Here is a 21,709-nt window from a genome sequence, read left to right on the forward strand (position 1 = left end):
GTTAATCGCAGGGGAATTGGAATAAAACGGCGGGGGAATCAACACCCCTGGAGAGACTGATATACATGGACGGCCATGAAGCACACCATCTAGTACCTGCTGCACGCGATCATCCTTCATCGCTATACGAGGCATTCTGGTTTTTGGCCGAGTGAAAGTCCCAGACCGCGAATCAAATCGCCGAGCAGGAAGTTGGGGTAAAGCGATGAGCAATTTTGGCGGGCGATGGCGAGGTTGCCGATCGGCTATACCTGAGATACCCAAGACATATTACAAGAGATGTCATAGATGACCTCTGGCCTAAAAGAATCAAGGATGTTGAATGCCCACAAGGGCTATGGAATATAACTCTCTTCTATGTTCATGGTTGCCAGGTATCACGTCTATGTTCAGCTAGAGCATCTTGCTCCAATGATGTATGTTCGCTAGGGAACAGTCCCGGGCATGTCATTGATCGTCCGTCTCATGCCTTGTCTGGCCAGTACTTTTGCACAATGACCTTCTTATTGACTTTGCCCATGGCATTGCGCTCGATCCCATCCACAACTTTCAGAACGGTGGGGATCTTGTAAGGAGCCATCTCCTTCTTGAGCTCAGCACGGAGGATAGGAAGTTCCAGCGGTGTAGCCTAGATCATGTTAGTCTGACAACACACGGCCACCTCATAAGAACATATAGACTTACCCCTTCTCGGAACTTGACAACGGCAGCGACTCGCTGGCCCCATTCTTGATCGGCCAGTCCGACTACGGCGACTTCCTGAATCACATCAAGGGACAGCATCTTCCGCTCAACTTCCAAGGCTGAAATCTTATATCCACCAGACTTGATCAAGTCGACAGAAGCGCGGCCTTGGATGAAGTATGCGCCGTTGGAATCGCGCTTGGCCACGTCGCCAGTCTTAAACCATCCATCCGCTGTGAACTCCGAGGCTGTCGCCTCTGGTTTCCGCCAGTACTCGCGGAAGACGTTTCCGCCCTTGATTTCGATCATCCCGTCCTCATCCACCTCATCTACAATTCGGCCGGTTTCCTTGTCAGTCAAGCGGACCTCGACGCCGGGCAACGGCCATCCCACACTGCCATCGATTCGCTTCTCAATCTCCAGCCCGCAGCTGATCGCCATACCGATCTCCGTCATTCCATACCGCTCCAACAAAACCTGGCCAGTAATTTCGGCGAATTTGTCTTTGATGGGGGTAGGAAGTGCCGCAGATCCACTGACGAGCAGCCGCAGCCCACGAGCACCGGCTCGCGCGGTATCTTCTTGTTCCGTGCCGCGGATGTGAGCATCAAAGTAGTCATTCAGACGGGAATAGATGGTCGGCACAGCCATAAACAAGGTCGAAGAGCCCTGGTCCTGCCACCGCTCCCAGATCACCTTCGGATCGAACTTCTGATGCATCTCCACGGTGGCCCCGCTCAGGAAACTGGCAGCCAGTCCATTGATGATACCGTGGATGTGGTGGAGTGGCAGCACATGAATGAGACGGTCTGAGGAAGTGTATTTCCAGGCCTTCACTAGGCAGTTTGCTTGGAATGTAATGATCTCATGTGTGGTCACGCAGCCCTTGGGGTTTGATGTGGTGCCCGAAGTGTAGATCATCAGGGCGCGTCGGGTGAGCGCAAAGGGCGGGGAAAACGAGGGCAAAGTCGGTGCGTCATTGCGCGAAAAGGGGTCGAGTCCCATGAAGGGGATATCGGTGGCACATCCTTCGCGCAGTGCGGGTGCGATCTTCTCGAATTGCGGATGCACAAGAATCAACGAGGGGTCCGAATCACCGACGGTGTATAGCAGTTCCTTAACAGGATGGCTTGTGCCTAGTGAATGTCAGTCGGTCAGTCTTCGCATTTCTTAATTCACCGTTTTCATTGTACCTACAAAGTGGAACACAGACACCTCCTGCCGCCCACACGGCCCATTGCGTAGCGACGTAGTCATATCCATTGGGGACCAAGAAGGCAATGCGCCGTTCTTCCAAATCTTCCTTCAAACTCAATTGCTCCAGTATGCGCTTCCTCAATGCTGCTGCATCGGCTAGCAATTGAACAAATGTGAAGCACTGTTGTTTGGTGGCATCGATGACTGCGATCTTCTCGGAATTCTCGCGTGCGTGCTGCTCTGCCGCAGCGAAGAGAGGCAGGGAAGGAATCGGCATGGTTTTCTATCGTGTAGACCGTCAATCACAGAAGTATAACGACTTGGAGGGGTAACAGAGAAGAAATTGAGATCCCTATTCAGCCGATTGCGGAGAAAAACGCCCGGTGGAGTCGGTGACGCAGGGGTAGTTTGGGATAGACGACAATCAATTAACAGCCGATTATATATAACAAAACCCCGTAAGACATTCTCGGTATGGATAAGTATGGATGCGGAGTACGGAGGAAATCGTTTACTCAACCATATACACACAGAGAGACTTGCGCTGCCGTCAGGGTAGAGCGAGATCGATCAACGTGGCGTAGGCTCGGTGGATCATATCAAATACACGCGGCATCTCGAATCTCATGTTGGATGGCGTCAGGGAAAGAAAATCCTGAACCAAGACCGCTTTGTCCTTTTCGCTTGTGGGCAGCTTTAGGGGCTCACATACAGTTATGCTACGATTTTGCTCCTCATGCTACGTATACAATCACAGGCGATCATAACCAATGGATTCACTTCATTACCAAACTCGCTAATTCGTCGATGTTTCCAACGCTTGCTATGTGATCCCCTACAACATGCCTATTGGGGATGGCGCTGGTGCTAGCTCGCCCGGTTGGACGGTGCGTGGCCCCTCAAAAGAACCCTCGCCATTCCCTTCCAGCCCACGAGCTACCAGGTCTGTGAAATCTACGCCAACTTCCATCAATAGAGCGGCATGTTCGTGCACGATGTCAAGGCACTTCTGCCAAACCGATGTACCACGCTGTACGCTGCTGAGTTGTCGGATGAGCAGGGCATTGAATCCGTCAAGGTGATGCTTGGCCCAGCGAATGCAGGCACTGCTCATGACACTGGGGAAGCATTGTTGATAGATACCGATGGTGTTTTTGATCAGGGTGAAATAGACGTAGGAGATCTGGAAGATGTAGAGTGGTAGGTCGCCTTCAAATATACAGGCGCTATGAGAAAATCAGCATGTGAACGTGGGTAGAAGATCGGGGAACATACCGGATGCGTTGGCCAATAACGTCGGAACGGGCCTTCAGGTAAGTCTCACGCGCCTGGTCCTCGAATCCTAAACGCGTCAACCAAGTGACGTGAGTCTTGGTAGCCGTCGGGAATGAGTGTTTATCGACTAATGCTCGCGAGAGAATGCCAGCCAGCCGAGTCGCTCGGCCATCAACCTTGAAATTGATGACGTCTTGTGCGATAGTATTGCCCTTGAGACCCTTTGCTAATTTGCGTAGTCGCTCAATGCTGGCCACAGAACCCTCAAATCGCTGCAAGGCGATATCAATATCAAGCTCGTCAATCTGTCCCTCAACCCAACGAAGGTTCTGTTGTTTACCGTCCACATCGATGCGTACATCGGATTTGTCCCTTGGAGTATCAGACAGGTCAAATGAATCGGGCTTCTTCGAAAGGGAAATGTGCCGACCGGCCAAGTATCCATATGCTTCTAAGGGCTTACTAGCCGCCTCTGTCTCCGAGCGCATCGTTCGGCGCAAATCCTCAACGGTTTTGCGGAAAGTGGCCAGAAGTTCCTGTTTTGTTGAAACATTCTCATGACGGTATGTAAAAGGCTTAGATCCCACGCGAATGCTGATCGATCTGCCAATGCCCCGATCCAAAGCCTCTTCGCGCGCTGCCCCCGTTCCCAAATTGGCTTCAAGATCGATCATATCAATGTCATTAAGGAGCCAACAATATTCTGCCACTAGCCTCGTCGGAACAGGTCCTCGGTGATTGGGATGGCTTTGATCGACCCGTTTACGCTTCTTGGCAGCCACGAGGAGGTAATCGTTCAGCAACACAATGTGAACGGGCCGTCTCGGTTTCCAGGTGGCTGAGTCCAGCTCAACCCAATTACCAGTCTCCAACACAATGTGTCGTCCAGGTGCAGCTGGGAGCCATTTTTGTGAGCCTTCTACTGTTTTCCACAACGTCTGTAGCTGTATGCTCCACATGCTCTCTAAGTTGGCAACTGAGCTGCGGTTTGCATTGCGTTTTGGGAAAGATTCCTCCATCGGTGACATAGGATTGGGTGTATTTCCCACGCTGGTTTGTCCAAGCGCCGTTGTCAGTTCTGCCATGAGGGTACGTAGGGTCCGCATTTCGTCTTTGAGTTTCTCCGCCTCTTTACTGATTTTGATAAACTGGGTGCGGTTTTGGTAGACATTTTGCTGTAGATCAGTAGAGGTTCGATTTTTCACTTTGCGCAAGCTTTCTTGGTACTTTCGGATATCTTCCTCGGATGCATTGGCGAGAAGAGTGGCCACATCTGACATTGAACCCTCCTAGTCAGCATGTATACTAGAGGGCCGGGTTACAAAAATCTTACATCTATCAACCGGAAGACTTGGATCTCGAAGGACGTTGAGGTCAACTTTCGGTGCCGGTGAGTTGGGGTCTGCTGGGGACGGTTGCCTCGGAACCGCTGTTGGTGCTAAGCTGCCCAGTCCTCCAGGCAGCTGAGTGGGAAGTGCCGGAACAGGGGGAGCATTGAGGTCAAACTCTGGTGCAGTATTGAATCGACTCGAGTATCGACGTTTCACCAAATCCGAGGTCGCGTCGTTCTGGGGCGCCCGCTCACGGGTGGGGATAGCGGCCGGACCTGAATCGGGAGACCTGGTATTGGGCGGTAGAGGACCGGAGATGGGTTTTGGGGCGCTGATCTGAGGGCGCTGCCGACGAGACTTGCTCCTCAGAGTCAAACCTCGGCCTTCCATCGTGAATAAGCAATGCAGCAATAACACGGGAATGGAAACGTCTCGGGAGGTCAAGGGGATGACGCTCGGGCTGCGGGTGTGATTACCTAATCCATACTAGGCTTCGGACATCTGGACATCCTCGAAACATTTTTATCACTCAACCACCACTCAACCACTATCGTCTCTCCAAGTCCCCATAAGTTGTCAGAGTGGGCCAAATCCGACCACTTTAATTCCCTTTCATCTCACATTTCCACCATGGCCTTCCGAAACACTGCCGTCGTCGCAGGCACGATTCTGACTGGAGTTCTCGGTGGGTAGCATTCGTCTCGCCGCGTTCTGCGATTGTTAACCCTTGATATTAGCCTATGCCGTCTATTTCGATTACAAGCGTCAAAGCGACCCCGCCTTCCGCAAGTCCCTGAAGAAGAACAACAAGAAGGTCGAACAAACCGTCAAGCAGGAGGCCGAAGCCGGCGCCGCAGCCCGAGTCGCAGATCTCAAGAATGCGCTCGAACAAGTGAAAAGAAACGGCGAACTGCCAACAGATCTCGAAGAGAAAGAAAGCTTCTTTATGACTCAAGTCGCGTTGGGCGAATCTCTTTGCGCTTCAGAAGGTAAATCGAATCTCCCGTCTCTCGATCCCGGGTCCACCCTTCGGGATCGAGCTGCCGGTAAAGCCTCGCAGCAGGAATCAACACAACGCTAACTGCATCTCCAGGCTCCCAAGTCGAAGCAGCAATTGCCTTTTGGAAAGCATTGAAGGTCTACCCCCAGCCTCAGGTAAATACGCGCCATTCCCGACATATCCTATCAATTTGATTATCATTCATCTAACCGCTATCATTGATTAGGATTTGATTGGCATTTACGATAAGACCGTCCCCAAGGAAACCCTCGAAATCCTCGCAGAGCTTATCGCACTTGATGGCGGTCAGTCTGTCGGCCCTAAGACCGGCGCTGATGACAACATCGAGTAAAAAATGGACTTGGGCTCTCAACAACTTGTATTTTAGACAGATGGAATTCTCAAATTTGTATCACATAATCTATATCCGGTGAACTAGTATGTTCCAAGAGACTTGGATGAGGCCAGGCGAAACAGCTCCGTAGCTTGGACGGATTGGGGTGATGGGTTGCCAGACCACCCATGAATGGTAACGACGTCACAAAACTCAGGCTATTTCTCATTTCTGTTGACCGACTCTTCTAGGGATGTGTTTGTCTCCATCTGTCTATTTGGATGTTGTTTTCAGACTCGTCCACCTTCGAACGTGATCGCCCTTGACACTTTCATACTTCTGTGATTTGCAGGCGCTTACTTCCATGATCTTCGCTACCAAATTCTCGAACAATAATCGCCCAAGGAGGAACACTGCAAACGCAGAGGAATGGACGAGATCGCCATTAAGTACTACAGACATGCAAACAAGGGCTTTGTGCATACTTCTCGTGGTTATCCAACATGATTGTGAGTCCAGATGGTCTCGTCATTGAGTAGTTATCGCTTGGCACGGGTAAATAGAACGTGCGTATGATTTGATAGAGTCATCGATCGGACCCCTTTTTAGTATCGACTTTTGGCCTGTTGCGTGCATCAACTCGGCTTCGATTTGAACCCATCCCAGTTTGTAGTAGCTGTGTAAGTTGAAAGGTGCCTTGATATAGGCCACGATAGACCCCTTGTTGCTGTGTGTATGCCTCACTGAGGGCAGTCTTCGTGAGATAATGACGTCCAGTTCTGCCCAGGTTTAAGTGACTTCGGCTCTGTGCTCGAGGGTAGATGAGATAGACCCACCGCCAATTTCTAGATAAGAAATCGAGTCTTGTTCTCTGTCTTGTCATCTTTGAATCCATGTGACTGGTTCGGATTCCAGTATTTTAGGCTTCAATGAGTCGGTGACAGAGCCAAGCCAAGAGTGTTTGCTGCATTTGCAAGTATGTAGCAAAGAGCCATGTCGACGCTGCCACAGGGGAACCTTGGAAGACGGCATGTAGGCTGTAATAACAGGAAATAGAAAAAGAAACCAAGTGAATAGAATAGGCGACTACGGCCAAGCCAAGATCAGAGTAAAAAAAACGGAGGGGGGGTGGCGAAGCAGTCAAAGAATAATGAGGCCAAGCGTGAGTGCTCAGATTCAGCTGCTAGCGGCTTGGATCGAAAGGCAAATGGGAAGGCGAAGAACATGACGGTATGGAAAGCGTCCATGGAGGACAAAGATGTATGTATACATTTCCACGAATCTAGGACTGGGACGGATGAGATCGGAATGAACGAATTAGGACCAATATGCCTGGATTGCAACTGAATGTGAACTTCGTGTCGACTTCCAAATTCCCCGAGCCAAGGAAGATAGAGCGCATGTGGTGCATTCTCGGTGAGGATTGGCCACCTCAAGCGGCCTCTGCCTTCGCTGAGCTCCGAACTGTTGCCAAGGTAAGTCGCACTTGGTTCCAAGACTTCTAAATTAAGACGAAGCTAATCAGGTAGGGTTGGCCGTCAACACATAACGCAGAAGAGGAGGGGGAAAAGGCAGCATGCCAACATTTACGGAGCAAATATTTGTCCGTCCTGGATGGTAGGTACCTATAGTGAAGAGTTTCCCAATCGGGTCGGTGGCTGACCTTGACACCTGAAATACAAGGCCAAAATTTCCGAAGCCCTAATTTGACGTGCAAAGAGCCCGTGGACTCTGGACAGAGTAGGGACCTGTAGATATACATAGGTCTATTATAGTTCATCTTCCGAGCCACCATAATATCGACTCCGTACTCGGACAAATTGGTCAGAAAATCTCCCAGACCCCTGACCCAATTTAGGATTTTAGCAGTTAGCCGTAATTTCGTGGTGTAATAATCTTGGGGACGGGGATTCGTTGGACTGGCTTGGCCGGGGCTTGGCAGGTCCAAGTGCGTTTGCAGGTTGAGGAATTGGGGAGAGAGGAAGAACAAGCGAAAGGGAGCTGGCTGTTCCAAGTTGATTTCATGAGAGCGAAATTGCCCTCTAGGGACTATTAGGCACATACTAAATGATGAAACGGGGAATGGGTCGAAGTATGCAACCTCCCCCTCAAAACGCTCTAAGACCGTGTCCAAGACCCCCTATTTGTCCAGCGACACTCGTTCCCCACTAAATTGAGACCGCTGATCAGATTGTCTTTATATTTTAAATACTCCGTACGCCATCCTCTGTGTTTAATTCCTTTTTTTCCCTTCGTCTTTCTTTCGGAGCCGTTTTTGGGTCCAGTCGTTCCTTCCCTTTTCGCGCATTGCGCTGTCTCTCGTTATCAACGTCGTCTTGCACCTCATCTCTCACCTCCTGTCACTACTTTGCCTGTTTCACTATATTTGAATTTCACAATGCTCGCGGTATGTACCTAGGGACTATCTTCACTCTCTTATACCAAAACTGACCCGTTCAGTCTTACGCTCGTCTCTTTGCCTCCGTGTGCGCTCTCGCCAGCACCGCGGCGGCACTCACCCCACTCGAAGTCAGCGGCAAGGACTTTGTCGATTCGAAGACCAAGGATCGTTTCCAGATCATCGGTGTTGAGTAAGGCGCATTCCTGCATTCCTCGCTCCACTCCCACCTCGATCCCGCGGTTGTGGCTGACTGTCATAATAGTTATCAGCCTGGTGGCTCGTCGGGTTTCACCTCGAAGCTGGATCCTCTGAGCGATCCTGATATCTGCCTGCGTGATGCTGCCCTCATGCAGCGCCTAGGTGTAGGTGTCTATCCTCTCTTCTTTACTCTGCAGTGGCTTATTTTATAGATCAACACGATCCGTGTGTACAATCTAGAGCCCTCCCTCAACCATGATGAGTGCGCATCAATCTTCAATGCCGCCGGTATCTACATGATCCTCGATGTTAGCAACCCCCTGCAGGGTGGCTATCTGGACCGTGCTGCTCCCTGGACCACCTACAGCGCCATCTACTATAAGCAGGTGTTCGGCGTTATCGAGGGTTTCAAGAACTACGATAACCTGCTGGGTTTCTTCGCTGGAAACGAGGTCATCAACGAGGAGGCTCACTACTTGGCTCCCAAGTACGTTCGCGCCATCGTTCGTGATATGAAGGATTACATCGCCAAGAACTGCGATCGTGCTATTCCCGTTGGATACTCCGCTGCCGATATCCGTAACATCCTGATGGACACTATCCACTACTTTGAATGTGATCTCAAGAACTCGACCTCTTCCCGCGCCGATTTCTTCGGTCTCAACTCTTACTCTTGGTGTGGCGACTCCTCCTACAAGTCCAGCGGCTTTGATGTTCTGACCGAGGATTTCACCAACGCTACCATCCCCGTTTTCTTCTCGGAGTACGGCTGCAATGAAGTCAGGCCCCGCATCTTCACCGAAGTTCAGGCCCTCTATGGCGTCGAGATGACCCAGGCCTTCTCCGGTGGTCTTGTTTACGAGTGGACCCAGGAGGACAATGATTACGGTCTGGTCAAAGTCAACAATTCTGACACCGTGACTACTCTTGTCGACTATGACAACTTCCAAAAGCAACTTAGCAAGCTAGACATCGAGCGCATCATGTCGAGCAATCTCACGCAAACCAATGTGAAGGCTCAGCAGTGCAGCACCTCGCTTATCCGCCGGAAGTCCTTCTATAACGCCTGGGATTTACCCGACGTGCCCTCGAAAGTCTCGGACTATATTAAGAACGGCCTGCCTGATGCCCCGTCTGGCAAATTTGTCTCTGTTTCTTCCACTACCATCCCCCAGAAGGTGTACGACCACACTGGCAAGGAGATCAAGGGTATCAAGTTCGAGGTGAAGAACGGTGTCAACACCCCTTCTTCCTCTGGATCCAGCGCGTCCGATTCCAGCTCTGATGATTCAACTTCCACCAACGCGGCCTCCCCTAACGGCATCCCTTCAGTCGCCCTTGGTGGTATGGGAGTTTTCTTTATGTTGCTTGCATCTCTTCTATGATTGCCTTGATGGGTTATGTCTATCCTTTTTCTGGGTTCTAGAGTCCGGGATGAGATAACTAAGAGGTTGGTATTCAGCCTCAAGATCTCCTTTTCTTCTCGGGTTGTTCATTTCTTCTCTTGTGCCCGACTTTCTTGTGATCCAGTCTTTAATTTGCACATGATTCAACTTTTGGAACTATGCGCGGTTTTCATTCATTTCACACTTTCAATGCGTCCCTGACGTTCAATCACCCTAGTAGGGAACATCGCATGTAAATTGGAAACAGGGCAAATAGACATAATGTTGAGATTGCTCGAAAGATCCAAGGTCACTGCATGTGTGGGCTTTTTGGCCGACTGGGATTCTCGACACATGATAAAACATCACGGCAAGGAAGTAATTTCTTTTGCTCCCGCTAAAGTACCTGCCACTCGACTATTCTTGATATATCACTCCGTGAGTATCACAGCCTGGAAGGACGATCATCGTAGACCGAGGCGCCTAGGGCTTTCCCTTTATCAACTCCTTCAGCCCGAACTCTCAAGACCCGTTTCAGGACCTTACCAGAAGGACTCCTGGGAATCTCGTTGATTGGGATGATCCCACCTCGAAGTCTCTTGTGGGGAGCCAAGTTTTTATTCATGTAGGCCATTAATTCCTCTGCGATTTCTTCCGTTGTTTTGCTCGTGTCCTCGAAAACAACGTAGCCAGCCGGTACCTCGGACGCAATTCTTTTGACAAAGATTCCGATCACGGCAACATCACGAACAAGCGGGTGTTGATGTAAGATTCCCTCTATCTCTGCCGGAGGAATTTGGAAGCCCTTGAATTTGATAAGGTCCTTAAGACGATCTGTGATAAACAGATTACCCTCCACATCTTGAAAGCCGAGATCACCGCTCTTGAACCATCCATCGGCTGTGAAGGACTGGGCAGTGGCTTTGTCGTTGTTGTGATAGCCAGGGAAAATAGCTGGTCCTCGTAGACAAAGTTCGCCTTCACCTTCCTTGATTCGGTTGCCTTGCTGGTCGATGAATTTCACTTCGGTTTCGGGGAGTGGGGGGCCGTTTGATCCCATTACATGATCCCATTGATCCCATCTCTATTGGAGAGGAATTAGCTAGATTGCGGAATTGCCGAAGGGATCCCGAGAAGTACCTGGATATGGGAGACGCCTGTCGACTCTGTCAATCCGAATCCCTGGCGGACAGGAATCCTCAGACGATCGTACACAGCACGTATCAGATCTGGTGCTAACGGTGCACCGCCTGAAGTAACCATCCTCAATGATGTCAATCGTTCACGCGTCATTGCTTGGTCTTGGGCGAGATACACAACCACAGGCGGAGCAACATACACATGAGTAATTGATTCATTCTGTATGTTGCTCAAGAAGGACTTCACGGAAAATTTCTCCATGATGGTCGTGTGGATTCCCATCAAAACGGGAAGATGCACGAGACATGTCATACCTACAGATAGGCTGGTTAGGCTCCAAGTGAGAAGATTAGTACGGAGTAGTCAAAGCCGACCTACCAAAAATATGATATGTGGGTAACAGTGCAAGGATCCGATCTTTTTTGCAATCCATGTGATAGGCTTCGATGGTTTGTAGCAAGAGGAGCGAAGCCACAATATTGATGTGAGTGAGAATCGCCCCCTTAGGCCGTCCAGTAGTCCCCGAAGAGTATACTAGGAAAGCCGAATCCGTGACTGCGTTTATCTTTGGGCGTGTAACTTCGCTCTCTCCGTTCGCTAGCATAGACTCGACATGCTGCAGCCCTGCTGTTGGGGAGTCGTCGCCCACAACCAAGATCTTAGCGACAGGAAGGCCGACACGCTTTGCAGCTGCAGCTGCAGTGTGTAAGAGCGGTGCGTGCACAACCAGTGCTTTCGCTCCACTATCATCGAGCTGATATTTTAACTCATCAATCGTATATGTTGGATTGGCGGGTGAGACTATGCCTCCAGCCCATTGGCAACCCCAATACAACGCGGGGACATCAATGTGATTAGGCGCAAAGAACAACATAACATCGCCTTTTTGCCATCCCCATTTGGTTTTGAGATTCGTACCAAAACTGAAGGCTTGGGAGCGTAGGTCGTCGTAGGTCCGGACTTCCGAGGGAGGTGACTTGAAGATGACTGTATCCCGGATTAGGGGGGCAGCTTTACACCGCGAAGCAAACGTACCGTGGTCGTCTGGGAAGGGTTTCTCTGGTCTTTCGAAGAGAAACTCCCAGACATCAACTGAAGGGACCTGTGTGTGTCGCATGATTGTAGAACAGTGAAGTTATTCGGGACTGAAGTCAAGTTCAGCATCGGATCCATGACGCAAGATTGTCGTCGTCTCCTAATATCGGGCGGGGAGGTGGCCATTTACAGAAGAACATGTGGGCGCTTATATTGGAATAGTATCATGTATGGGACGAGAGCAAAAAGGCTCATGGCAATGTAACGGAAGACCCCAGAAGGTAGAGTCTGCACCGACAGTGATCATCAGGAATGAAGAAATGTTTCAAGGCAGACTAATGCTCTAAGTTAAGCCCCGAAGGTAGAAACAGAATAGATCAATCCAAGCACACAAAAGAGAAGTGAAATGAAAACACATCAAAATCTAAAATCCAAAGAAATGGCTTTAGACCGCCCTCGCCTTGCCTTTGCCCTTACCTGACGGCGAGGCAGATATTGAGCCTGATGCGAGAGCTGGGAACTCCTCCCAATCTTCCTCGCCATCATCACGACGCTTGCCCTCGACCAAGCTCAATTGGATTGCGAACTCTAGATCATCCATCTCCTGTTGTCTACTGCTCTCAGCCTCCTCAGATCCAGGAGATGACTGGCGAGGTCGATGCAATCTCTTGGCATACTTGATAGGGATAGACGGCGTGAGGTCAAATGGCGAAGCAGTGCCTTGCTCATCAAGCAGGCTAAGCCGGATTGCCTCGGCAAGTTCGTCGTCGTCATTGTCTGCTGGACCTTGATAGGGAGACGAAGAGGATGAAACCTCGCCAGGGCCAAAGAAACTGGGACCAACAGTATCGAATGAAGCACTTGTAGCTGAGCTGGAGATCGCTGCGCTGTTGCTCGGTTTTGCCACATCACCAGAATAGGCTTCCTCGCTCAGGAGTTGCGCATATGCTAGAAGTTGTTCGTCGTCGATATCTGGACCTAGAAGATCAACACCGAAACGCTTGCTCAAGTGTGTTCGTTCTTTCTCATCGGCAATGATCTGGCGCTCCATGTCTATGCGCTCGTCTTCAATAAAATCCTCGACTTCACCCCGGCCACTGTTGTTGAAGCGTTGACCCTCAGGTATTCCGTTGTCGCCGCGCATCAAGCGGCGAAGGCGGCGCTTGCTAGGCTTGTACTGATCAGCCTCGGAAGAACTGTAAGACCAATATCGTAAATGTGTGCCGAGGGAAACCATTCCACGCAGTACCGTTGGGTCTGTATCAAGGCAGATGGCGCCTGTAGCGTAGTAATTATTACCGACCCCCAGGATGGATGCCTCTGCCTGCACAAGCCGACGACGAGCCCGAGTCGAAAACCGGGAATTGATTGTGCGAATCGGCTTGGTAGATGACGCTAGCGGATCCCAAGCCTGAACGAGACCATCATTACCGCCATGGACAAGGTACAGAGACGTGATTGCTAGGCAAGACACCTGGGGCGAGTCGGTTTGGATAGTACGCAGTGGGAGTATGGTATTAATGACATCCGAAGATCTCGCTGCTGGGGCTCGGATGTCCCAAACGAACACCATACCCGTGTTGCTTCCCACGGTTAGATATCGAGCTCGCTGCCCAGGAACTTCCAAAGCCGACTGCGGTTGATCCATATGAGGTAGCATTGGGGAAGCTGTTGCAGACGAACGAGAACTGCTAGACATGGCCAAAAGAGGATCCTCGTCAGCTGTGACAGTTGCGAAGGAGGATTCATCCAATGCATTGGTGGTCACCTCCGAAGGTTTGCGATCACCAAAAACAAACTCTGATAGACACCATCCACATTTAATTGAAGCTGAACCTAATGCGTCGGAGGCTTGTGAAGGGAGAAGATTGCCGGTGATTTTGGGCGTTGGCATATTGACTGGGCCGCCGAATAGTGACGGTGGGGCTTCCATGGCACTCATGAACGGCTCTGGTGTAGTTGACGGCTTGGAACCAGATTCACATGCGGTGCGCATGAACCGGCGGACCGATGCCCTTGAATCTTCGCCCGAGCCGCGGGCGATGATAATGACCGACTCGCCTGCCCCACGCCCATCATCGCCAGCAAAGTCCACTTTCAGATCGCGCTGCATATCCCAGCTTTCACAGGTCTTGCGGAAGTGTTTTGGTTTAAACGACATGAACTTCTCGATCTCCTTCGTTTCGACGGCAACCTGATGCTCATTGAGGCCCATGGAATCCGACGAGGACCGTGGACTGTAGCTGCCATCAACCGATTCACGGTTGAACGGGTCTGTGCGTGCCACACGTCTGCTCATCTCGACCATAGCCCAATGCACACTCCTACCAGTTTTCCAAGCCAGCTCATCAAGCTGTTCGGGGTTGAGTTTGGCTGATACCGGAATCTCAGGGGATCGAGGAAGATCAGTAAGGTAGAAGATTTCTCCTAGCGCATTGAGAGCAACCGCCCAGATACGCTTTCTTGACTGACGCGTGGGTGAATATAGATCATCGACAGCAATGCCAATAATAGGAACACCAGGACAGAGAACCCACTTGGCAGTCACTTGGCCCGGCTCATATCGCCGATCATAAGTCGGATGAGAACCAATAGAGTACGCAGTTAACACGCCTGAAGACGAGCCCGAAAGCATGCCCACAAGTCCTTGAGTCATCTTGAGGACATGAGAGGACTTGGCGATCCAGACCGAGCAGACAGCATGCGTGATCATGTTCACGGCGGGAATACCGAATAATGGCTGAGAACCTAAATCCGAAGCTCCCAAAAAGCGACCGCGCTGTTCCGTCCTTGCGATAAAGTAGCTGCGCCCTTGAGGGCAGCCCTCGCCGTAGACCATACCATAAGGTTGACTGATATCCATTACATTGGATACGCCGACCATATCACCTGATCCGAGGCCGTGTTGGGCTTCCCCGGGGAACAGATCGGCAAAGTGACGGAACATCTGGTGATCAGAAATACCCCAAGTCCCAACTTTCACGGTCGACGGGTCACTGGCAGATGCAATACCCTGTTCTGCAGCACCGTGGATGAAGAGAGGATGCTTGCCAGGATTAAACGTGCCATGAATGTGGCTGACCGGGAATAGAAGTTGTGATGTATACGTAGCTACCGCACTGCCATGACGAACACTCGCTGCGCGCACAGTTCCATGTTTCTTGGAGGGCTCGAATTGTGCCGGTTTGCCCCGGGCTAACGACCGCATCAATCGAGTGCGCAAGATGTATTCACTGCGCCAGGATGCCAGCGCGGTGAGTCTCGCAAAGAATCGCCTGTCCGACTGCAGGTCTGCCTCGTGGGTAGTGGAACGCCGACCATCCTCGACAGCATGTGGTCCAGGGAAGAATCGCGAGAAGGCGATTCTCCAAGCATGGGGGGTGGTGACCAGGGAATGGAATCGACGGGACACCAATGTCATAGCAGACAAGGTCTGTGGTGGTAAATGCGATAGGATATGGGTGAGCACCTCTGGAGATTTCGGTTGTCAGGAAGGACTGTGTCGCGGCGCAAAAAGAATACTCACCATTTGGGCATGTCTCAAGAGACACATGCGATTTTCCACTTAAAGCCAGTACACGGAAACCGGCATCTGTTTCTTGTTCAGGAAAAGTTCGAGTTTTCTCATACTTGCTCACTCGATCGGCCGAGGGTGGGGCGGGGTGACTCTTGAGCTTGTTCAAGGACAGGTTATTTTCATTTTGTGTTGACATGCTCGGGACGTCTGCAGAGTCTCTGATTTCCTCAAACAAAAGAAAATCAGAGACTTGAGCGTCATCGAGGTCAAGTCCATGCTGGGTGGAACTGGTATCGATTGGGGATGAGTCAACGGGGGGTGTATGTTGAGGCACGGCAGTTGGCTCTGGTTGCATAAAAAGATTCTGACGGTAAGACGAGGGAATAGCGACTGAGCCAGCGAATAAGCCTGGGTCAGTCGAGTCAATAAATGTTGGATGGGAGGTGATTGTACGAGAGTGAAGCGATGTGGAAGAGAAGAAGAAACGGAGAGCCAAGATGCCGAAGGCGAGGCGTAGTGGCCATCCCGCACATTGAACTATCAAACAGATGCGGCTCTGCAAGTTCGATTATAGCGGCCATATTACGCTGTTGTTCCTGTTTTCTTCTTGAAAGAAGATTTCGAGTCTTCACTTCAGGTGCAACGAATCTTTCTTTTCCAACCCTGATTATTTCCACCAATTCTCCCAAAACGAGCTTAATTGCCAAATGGCCTTTGCCCGGAGCGCGTTCGGCACGTGACGACGCGATGGAAACTAATGAACGAGTGTCACCAAGTGTCTTCGTATGACTGCTGCGAACTTGGGTGTATGCTTTCGGCATGGTGTATTGATATACAGTATCTGTTCACATATCTTTTCTGGCATCTCACCAGCCTCGATACCCCGCAGAAACGCCCAGCACTGGAAAGATCTACGTGAACTTGGCCAACCAAGATGCCGCGAGCAAATGGTAAGAACTTCGGTATCGCGTTTCTTGATCAACTCACTGATAGTATTCTAGAGGCAGAAACTATCCGCATTCTCATTTCCACCGATAACCATGTCGGTTACAACGAACGAGATCCTATCCGCGGCGATGACAGCTGGAAGAGCTTTCACGAGATAATGTGCCTGGCCAAGGAACGAGATGTCGATATGGTCCTACTAGCAGGAGACTTGTTTCACGAGAACAAACCGTCACGAAAGTCCATGTATCAGGTCATGCGATCGATTCGCATGAATTGTCTCGGGGACAAGCCGTGTGAATTGGAAATGCTCAGCGATGCCAGTGAGAACTTCCAGGGGGCATTCAATCATGTCAACTACGAGGACTTGGATATGAATGTGGCGATTCCAATCTTCTCAATTCACGGAAACCACGACGATCCATCGGGAGAGGGTCATCTTGCCGCACTAGATCTGTTGCAGGTGTCTGGCCTGCTCAACTACTATGGCCGGACGCCGGAGTCAGACAACATTCAAATCAAGCCTGTGTTGCTGCAGAAAGGTCGGACAAAACTCGCGCTCTACGGTATGAGTAATGTTCGAGATGAGCGGCTGTTTAGGACCTTCCGGGATGGCAAGGTCAAATTCTTCCAACCGTCTGTCCAGAAAGGCGATTGGTTCAATTTGATGTCTGTGCATCAGAACCATCATGCCCATACAGAAACTAGCTATTTGCCGGAGAATTTCCTTCCTGAATTTCTCGATATGGTCATCTGGGGCCATGAGCATGAATGCCTGATTGATCCTAAGCTCAACCCAGAGACCAAATTCCACGTCATGCAACCAGGATCGTCTGTTGCAACGTCCTTAGTACCCGGTGAGGCCGTTCCAAAGCAGGTGTCCATCCTGAGTGTTACCGGCCGAGAATTCAAGAATGAACCCATCCGATTGAAGACAGTGCGGCCATTCGTGATGCGCGAAATCGTACTATCTGAAGAAAAAGGAGCCCAAAAGCTTGCGCGCAAAGAGAATAACCGGACAGAACTCACCCGACTCCTCATGTCCATTGTCGAAGAACTGATCGAAGAAGCCAATGCGGAATGGCTAGAGATGCAAGCTGACGGCGACGATGAGTACGAGGACGGTACACCCAAGCCCCCGCTTCCTCTGGTACGCCTGCGCGTGGAGACTTCCACGCCTGAAGGAGGTAGCTATGATTGTGAAAACCCACAGCGATTCTCGAACCGCTTTGTGGGAAAGGTTGCTAATGTGAACGATGTGGTGCAATTCTATCGGAAGAAGAAGATTACATCCACCTCACGCAAGGGTGACATATCTGTTGATGAAGCAGCCATTTCTCACCTATCGTCCCTTGACACTGTGAAAGTCGAACAGCTCGTGCGCGAGTTCCTCTCATCACAGTCACTAAGCATTCTGCCTCAGAACTCCTTCGGAGACGCTGTTGCTCAATTCATTGACAAGGATGATAAGCACGCAATGGAAATGTTTGTCAACGAATCCCTTGAGAGCCAGGTCAAACATTTGTTGGCCTTGGACCGTGACGATGACGAAATGGATGACGAGGAGAGTGAACAAAGCTCGCTGGTTACTGCCATGGAGAAATATCGTGGTCAAATGGAAAATATGTTCTCGAAGGGCGTGAAAAAGCGAACGGGCGGAAAGAAACGCTTCAAGCCTAAGCCGGACGGTTGGGATTCGGAGTTTGATGGCGCATGGGAAGACCAGCCCGGTGCACTAATTCATTCTGACAATGAAGGCGGAGATCCAGCAGAGGAAGAAGCTGGAGAAGACGGCACGGTGCCTGCTCGCAGTCGTGCCACGGCCTCTACTCGAGGTCGTGGTAGAGGTCGCGGACGAGGCGCCGCGGCTAGTGCGCGAACCACCAACCCCAAAGTTATTCCAGAAAAGAAGTCTACAAGAAATCGCAAGAAGCAAGCAATCTCAGACGAGGAGCCAGATGTGATTATGTTGGATGATGACGAAGATGATGCTGGAACCAATGTCATTTCCGACGACGACGATTCACAGGCATTATTTGTCAAGCAGCCCCGGTCTACCGTTACGGCGAAGTCGAGAAAAGCTGCTCCTATCGCACCTGCGACCCAGCGCCGAGGTGGGCGAACTGCTGCCTCACCAGTTCCACCCTCGGTCACTTTTGGTGGGACCGCTTCTTGGCGCGCCCCTGCGCGAGGTAAGCCAACTCAGTCTACGCTCCACTTCCCTGCTTCACAGGCCAGCATCTCTCAGTCATCCCGACCCAGCCGCTCCACCCGTAACATGAGTGTTATCAGCGATGGTATTGATGACGATGACGATGACGATGATGCCTTTGAAGCAATGCCGAATACCAACCCAAGGCGCAGATGATATGCCCATTATTCTTTCTTAGCTGTTTATGCGTGGAGTTACTGGTAGCCCGGGGATTAACATTAGCGTTGCTGTCTTCCAAAGATACCTTCAGATATGATGCTCAAAGATCAGATTATCAGTGAAGTAAACATCGTGTGACGGGGATTAATCCAAGTAGGCTCCGAGGTATACGCGACATGGTAACATCGCCAATGCTCCGGTGTCGTCAAAATCGTGACTTTCGAGTTGATAGACCCCGAATACGCTAGTCCCAAGACGGCAATGGGTTTATACCGCATCTACTCCGTACTCCGTACTCCGCAGGCAATATTCAGCTCTCCTCCCAGATGAAATCAGACTCCCAATAAGGCCTTGAGCCATCACCTTTTCAGCAATGCGACCTCGTTAGGCACTGTATCATAAAGACCGGAAGCTACTAGTCGTTCTGTCAACCCCGCATTCTGGGCAACCGAGGGATACAACCACCTCGGCCATGAACCGCATGCGGTGCGATGGTTACCTCTCTTTTTCTTTTTCTTTGTCTTTTTTTCCCTTCTTTTCTTGAAAGTACGATCGTGCTTCTGAATCCTATATACAAGACAGCGCTAATTACAACGTAATGACATACAAGGGCCGGCCTATTCGAATTGCAGGTTGGTTCTTTTATTGCATGCACAATGTTCCTTAACTGACCTTTTAGGTGCCTCGGGCTCTGCGTCAGACCGTCGCCATGCTATCGCCAGTTTTGCGCATCACTACCCGTCTGATCCTATCGATGTGATCATTGCTGATTTCATGAGCGAGTTCAACATGGCCACCGCCGCGGGTCGACGCGTGGACCAAGCAATTTCCCAAGCGACAGCCCCTGCCTACGAGCCCTCCTTTCTGGAAGCACTTGAACCAGCTCTTGATGACTTGGCTAAGTATGGTATCAAGCTTGCGGTGAATGCTGGGGTGACAGATACAAAAGGTCTATACAAAGTGGTGTCCCGTATGGTGGAGGCAAAGAAGCTAGACTTGAAGGTCGGCCCACACTTTGCCTAAAGTATATCCAAAACTGCTGACTTATATTTAAAGATAGCATGGGTTTCCGGAGATGAAGTGCTATCTACTATTCAGAAGGGGTTGGATGCTGGGTCCGAGTTTCGCAACATCTATACAGGCGAGCGATTGGCGGACTGGTCCTTCGAGCCCATCTATGCCCAGTGCTATCTCGGTGGTCTCGGTATCGCAGCCGCATTTGGAGACGGTGCTGATATTGTACTGTGTGGGCGTGTCTCAGATGCTTCACCGGTCATCGGGGCTGCGTACTGGTACCATGGCTGGCAGCGTGATGAACTTAACAAGTTAGCCAATGCTTTTGTGGCAGGTCATCTCATCGAGTGTAGCAATTACGTTTGCGGTGGAAACTTCACAGGCTTCAAGGCCCTAGAGCATGCAGATGGAGGCGGCTGGGCCGATATTGGATATCCCATCGCCGAGATATCTACAGAAGGCGATGTGGTGATCACGAAGCAGGCACACGCCACTGGTGGTGCAGTGACCGTCGATACTTGTACATCCCAGCTGCTCTATGAAATCCAAGGTCCCTTGTATTACAACTCCGACGTTACTGCGGTACTCGATGGTATCCATTTTTCGCAGCGCGGCATCAACCGCGTCGCTGTTCACGGGGTCCGGTTTGCTCCTCCTCCGCCCACAACCAAAATCGGTATCACTGCGCGAGGTGGGTTCCAGGCCGAGGCATGGTGGTTCTTGACCGGTCTGGATATCGAAGCCAAAGCACGCATGCTGGAGGGACAGATCCGCCAGTTGTTGTCACCCTATTCAGACAAATACACATCCCTCAAGTTCGACCTACTGGGATCTTGTCTGTCTGACCCAACCAATCAGAATCGCGCCACTGTGCCGCTGCGTATCGTCGTGCAGGCACGCCGTGCGGAGGACCTTGCGCCGACGCGTTTCCTCAAACCTATCACTGATAATATCATGCAGGGCTATCCCGGCGCTACCTTCCACTTGGATATGCGCCAGGGGTTCCCACGTGCCATCTTCGAGTACTATGTTAGCTTGCTGCCGCAGTCCGCAGTCCAGCATCGGGTGCACATGCCTTGGAAGCCGACAGCGTCCACACAAACTCTTGATATTTCGCCTCCACCCAATACCAAGACATACCCAGCACGCCAACCGTCCCAGCCTATTACCCAGACCGACGAACCCGTCGATCTTGTCCATGACTTTGGACCGACGACTCGTGGCCCACTTGGCTGGATCGTTCACGCACGCTCTGGTGATAAGGGGGCGGATGCTAATTGCGGGTTCTGGGTGCGTCACCGCGATGAGTACCAATGGCTGCGGGTCTTGTTGTCTGTCGACACAGTGCAAGAACTGTTGGGGGATGAAGGCCGCGAGAATCCCCAACTAGCAATTGAGCGCTTCGAATTGCCTAGCCTCCATGCCGTGCATTTCCTGTTCCGCAATCTCCTGGATCGTGGGGTTGGGGTGACCACCACCGTCGATTTCCTAGGAAAGAATGTGGCAGAATACCTGCGGGCGCGACATGTCGATCTTCCCGTGCGGTTCTTAACCCGCGGGAAGCTCTAGCAGAGGGTCTCCCTATGACATTAGTGTATAATCCGAATCATATCTATGTATCAATTACCTAGGTGATATTGCAAAGCGTCCGAAGTAGTCCCACTCTTTGTTCTATCTCTCCATTGCCGTTTATTTCCAGTGACTTTGAGGAGACCAGACCTTATCTATCTATTCCGTACATAAGATGCAATTTGCCTCGGGAAAGTCATCTGATTTCTACTCCAGATGCATCTCTCCTGTAGCAGTTCCCCTTCGCTTGCAGGAAGCTGAATAGTTGCTGACAAGAGAGAAGCTCAGTCTGCTTTCTCTCGAGTTCAAGACT

The 21,709-nt window shown here is 50.9% G+C and overlaps 8 protein-coding genes across 8 annotated transcripts; 4 read left to right on the forward strand and 4 right to left on the reverse strand.

The window, feature by feature from the left end:
* Nucleotides 1-463: 463 nt before the first annotated feature.
* N7457_005028 (acyl-CoA synthetase) lies at nucleotides 464-2,158 on the reverse strand (the record flags this gene model as incomplete). Its single annotated transcript, XM_057176073.1, has 3 exons — nucleotides 464-628; nucleotides 685-1,820; nucleotides 1,882-2,158. The coding sequence occupies 3 exons, from the start codon at nucleotides 2,156-2,158 to the stop codon at nucleotides 464-466; spliced, it is 1,578 nt and encodes a 525-aa protein (XP_057033120.1).
* Nucleotides 2,159-2,716: 558 nt separating this feature from the next.
* N7457_005029 (exocyst subunit EXO84) lies at nucleotides 2,717-4,877 on the reverse strand (the record flags this gene model as incomplete). Its single annotated transcript, XM_057176074.1, has 3 exons — nucleotides 2,717-3,107; nucleotides 3,157-4,429; nucleotides 4,490-4,877. 3 exons carry the CDS (start codon nucleotides 4,875-4,877, stop codon nucleotides 2,717-2,719), a joined length of 2,052 nt encoding a protein of 683 aa, XP_057033121.1.
* A 240-nt stretch (nucleotides 4,878-5,117) lies between these two features.
* N7457_005030 (TOM complex receptor protein TOM20) lies at nucleotides 5,118-5,839 on the forward strand (the record flags this gene model as incomplete). The annotated part of the gene is made up of 4 exons (XM_057176075.1): nucleotides 5,118-5,172; nucleotides 5,225-5,533; nucleotides 5,581-5,642; nucleotides 5,714-5,839. The coding sequence occupies 4 exons, from the start codon at nucleotides 5,118-5,120 to the stop codon at nucleotides 5,837-5,839; spliced, it is 552 nt and encodes a 183-aa protein (XP_057033122.1).
* A 2,380-nt stretch (nucleotides 5,840-8,219) lies between these two features.
* On the forward strand, nucleotides 8,220-9,805 carry gel2 (1,3-beta-glucanosyltransferase gel2; the record flags this gene model as incomplete). The annotated part of the gene is made up of 4 exons (XM_057176076.1): nucleotides 8,220-8,228; nucleotides 8,282-8,412; nucleotides 8,485-8,584; nucleotides 8,633-9,805. The coding sequence occupies 4 exons, from the start codon at nucleotides 8,220-8,222 to the stop codon at nucleotides 9,803-9,805; spliced, it is 1,413 nt and encodes a 470-aa protein (XP_057033123.1).
* Nucleotides 9,806-10,250: 445 nt separating this feature from the next.
* N7457_005032 (uncharacterized protein) lies at nucleotides 10,251-12,062 on the reverse strand (the record flags this gene model as incomplete). The annotated part of the gene is made up of 4 exons (XM_057176077.1): nucleotides 10,251-10,889; nucleotides 10,946-11,259; nucleotides 11,324-11,932; nucleotides 11,981-12,062. The coding sequence occupies 4 exons, from the start codon at nucleotides 12,060-12,062 to the stop codon at nucleotides 10,251-10,253; spliced, it is 1,644 nt and encodes a 547-aa protein (XP_057033124.1).
* A 363-nt stretch (nucleotides 12,063-12,425) lies between these two features.
* On the reverse strand, nucleotides 12,426-15,852 carry N7457_005033 (F-box and WD domain protein; the record flags this gene model as incomplete). Its single annotated transcript, XM_057176078.1, has 2 exons — nucleotides 12,426-15,451; nucleotides 15,507-15,852. 2 exons carry the CDS (start codon nucleotides 15,850-15,852, stop codon nucleotides 12,426-12,428), a joined length of 3,372 nt encoding a protein of 1,123 aa, XP_057033125.1.
* A 579-nt stretch (nucleotides 15,853-16,431) lies between these two features.
* On the forward strand, nucleotides 16,432-18,810 carry N7457_005034 (MRX complex nuclease subunit; the record flags this gene model as incomplete). The annotated part of the gene is made up of 2 exons (XM_057176079.1): nucleotides 16,432-16,447; nucleotides 16,499-18,810. 2 exons carry the CDS (start codon nucleotides 16,432-16,434, stop codon nucleotides 18,808-18,810), a joined length of 2,328 nt encoding a protein of 775 aa, XP_057033126.1.
* Nucleotides 18,811-19,411: 601 nt separating this feature from the next.
* Nucleotides 19,412-21,396, forward strand: N7457_005035 (acyclic terpene utilization AtuA family protein; the record flags this gene model as incomplete). The annotated part of the gene is made up of 3 exons (XM_057176080.1): nucleotides 19,412-19,445; nucleotides 19,493-19,815; nucleotides 19,870-21,396. The coding sequence occupies 3 exons, from the start codon at nucleotides 19,412-19,414 to the stop codon at nucleotides 21,394-21,396; spliced, it is 1,884 nt and encodes a 627-aa protein (XP_057033127.1).
* Nucleotides 21,397-21,709: the final 313 nt, after the last annotated feature.

This window comes from Penicillium paradoxum (genome assembly GCF_028828445.1).
Source record: "Penicillium paradoxum strain IBT 22861 chromosome Unknown utg000004l_segment0_segment0, whole genome shotgun sequence".
Lineage (NCBI taxonomy): Eukaryota > Fungi > Ascomycota > Eurotiomycetes > Eurotiales > Aspergillaceae > Penicillium > Penicillium paradoxum.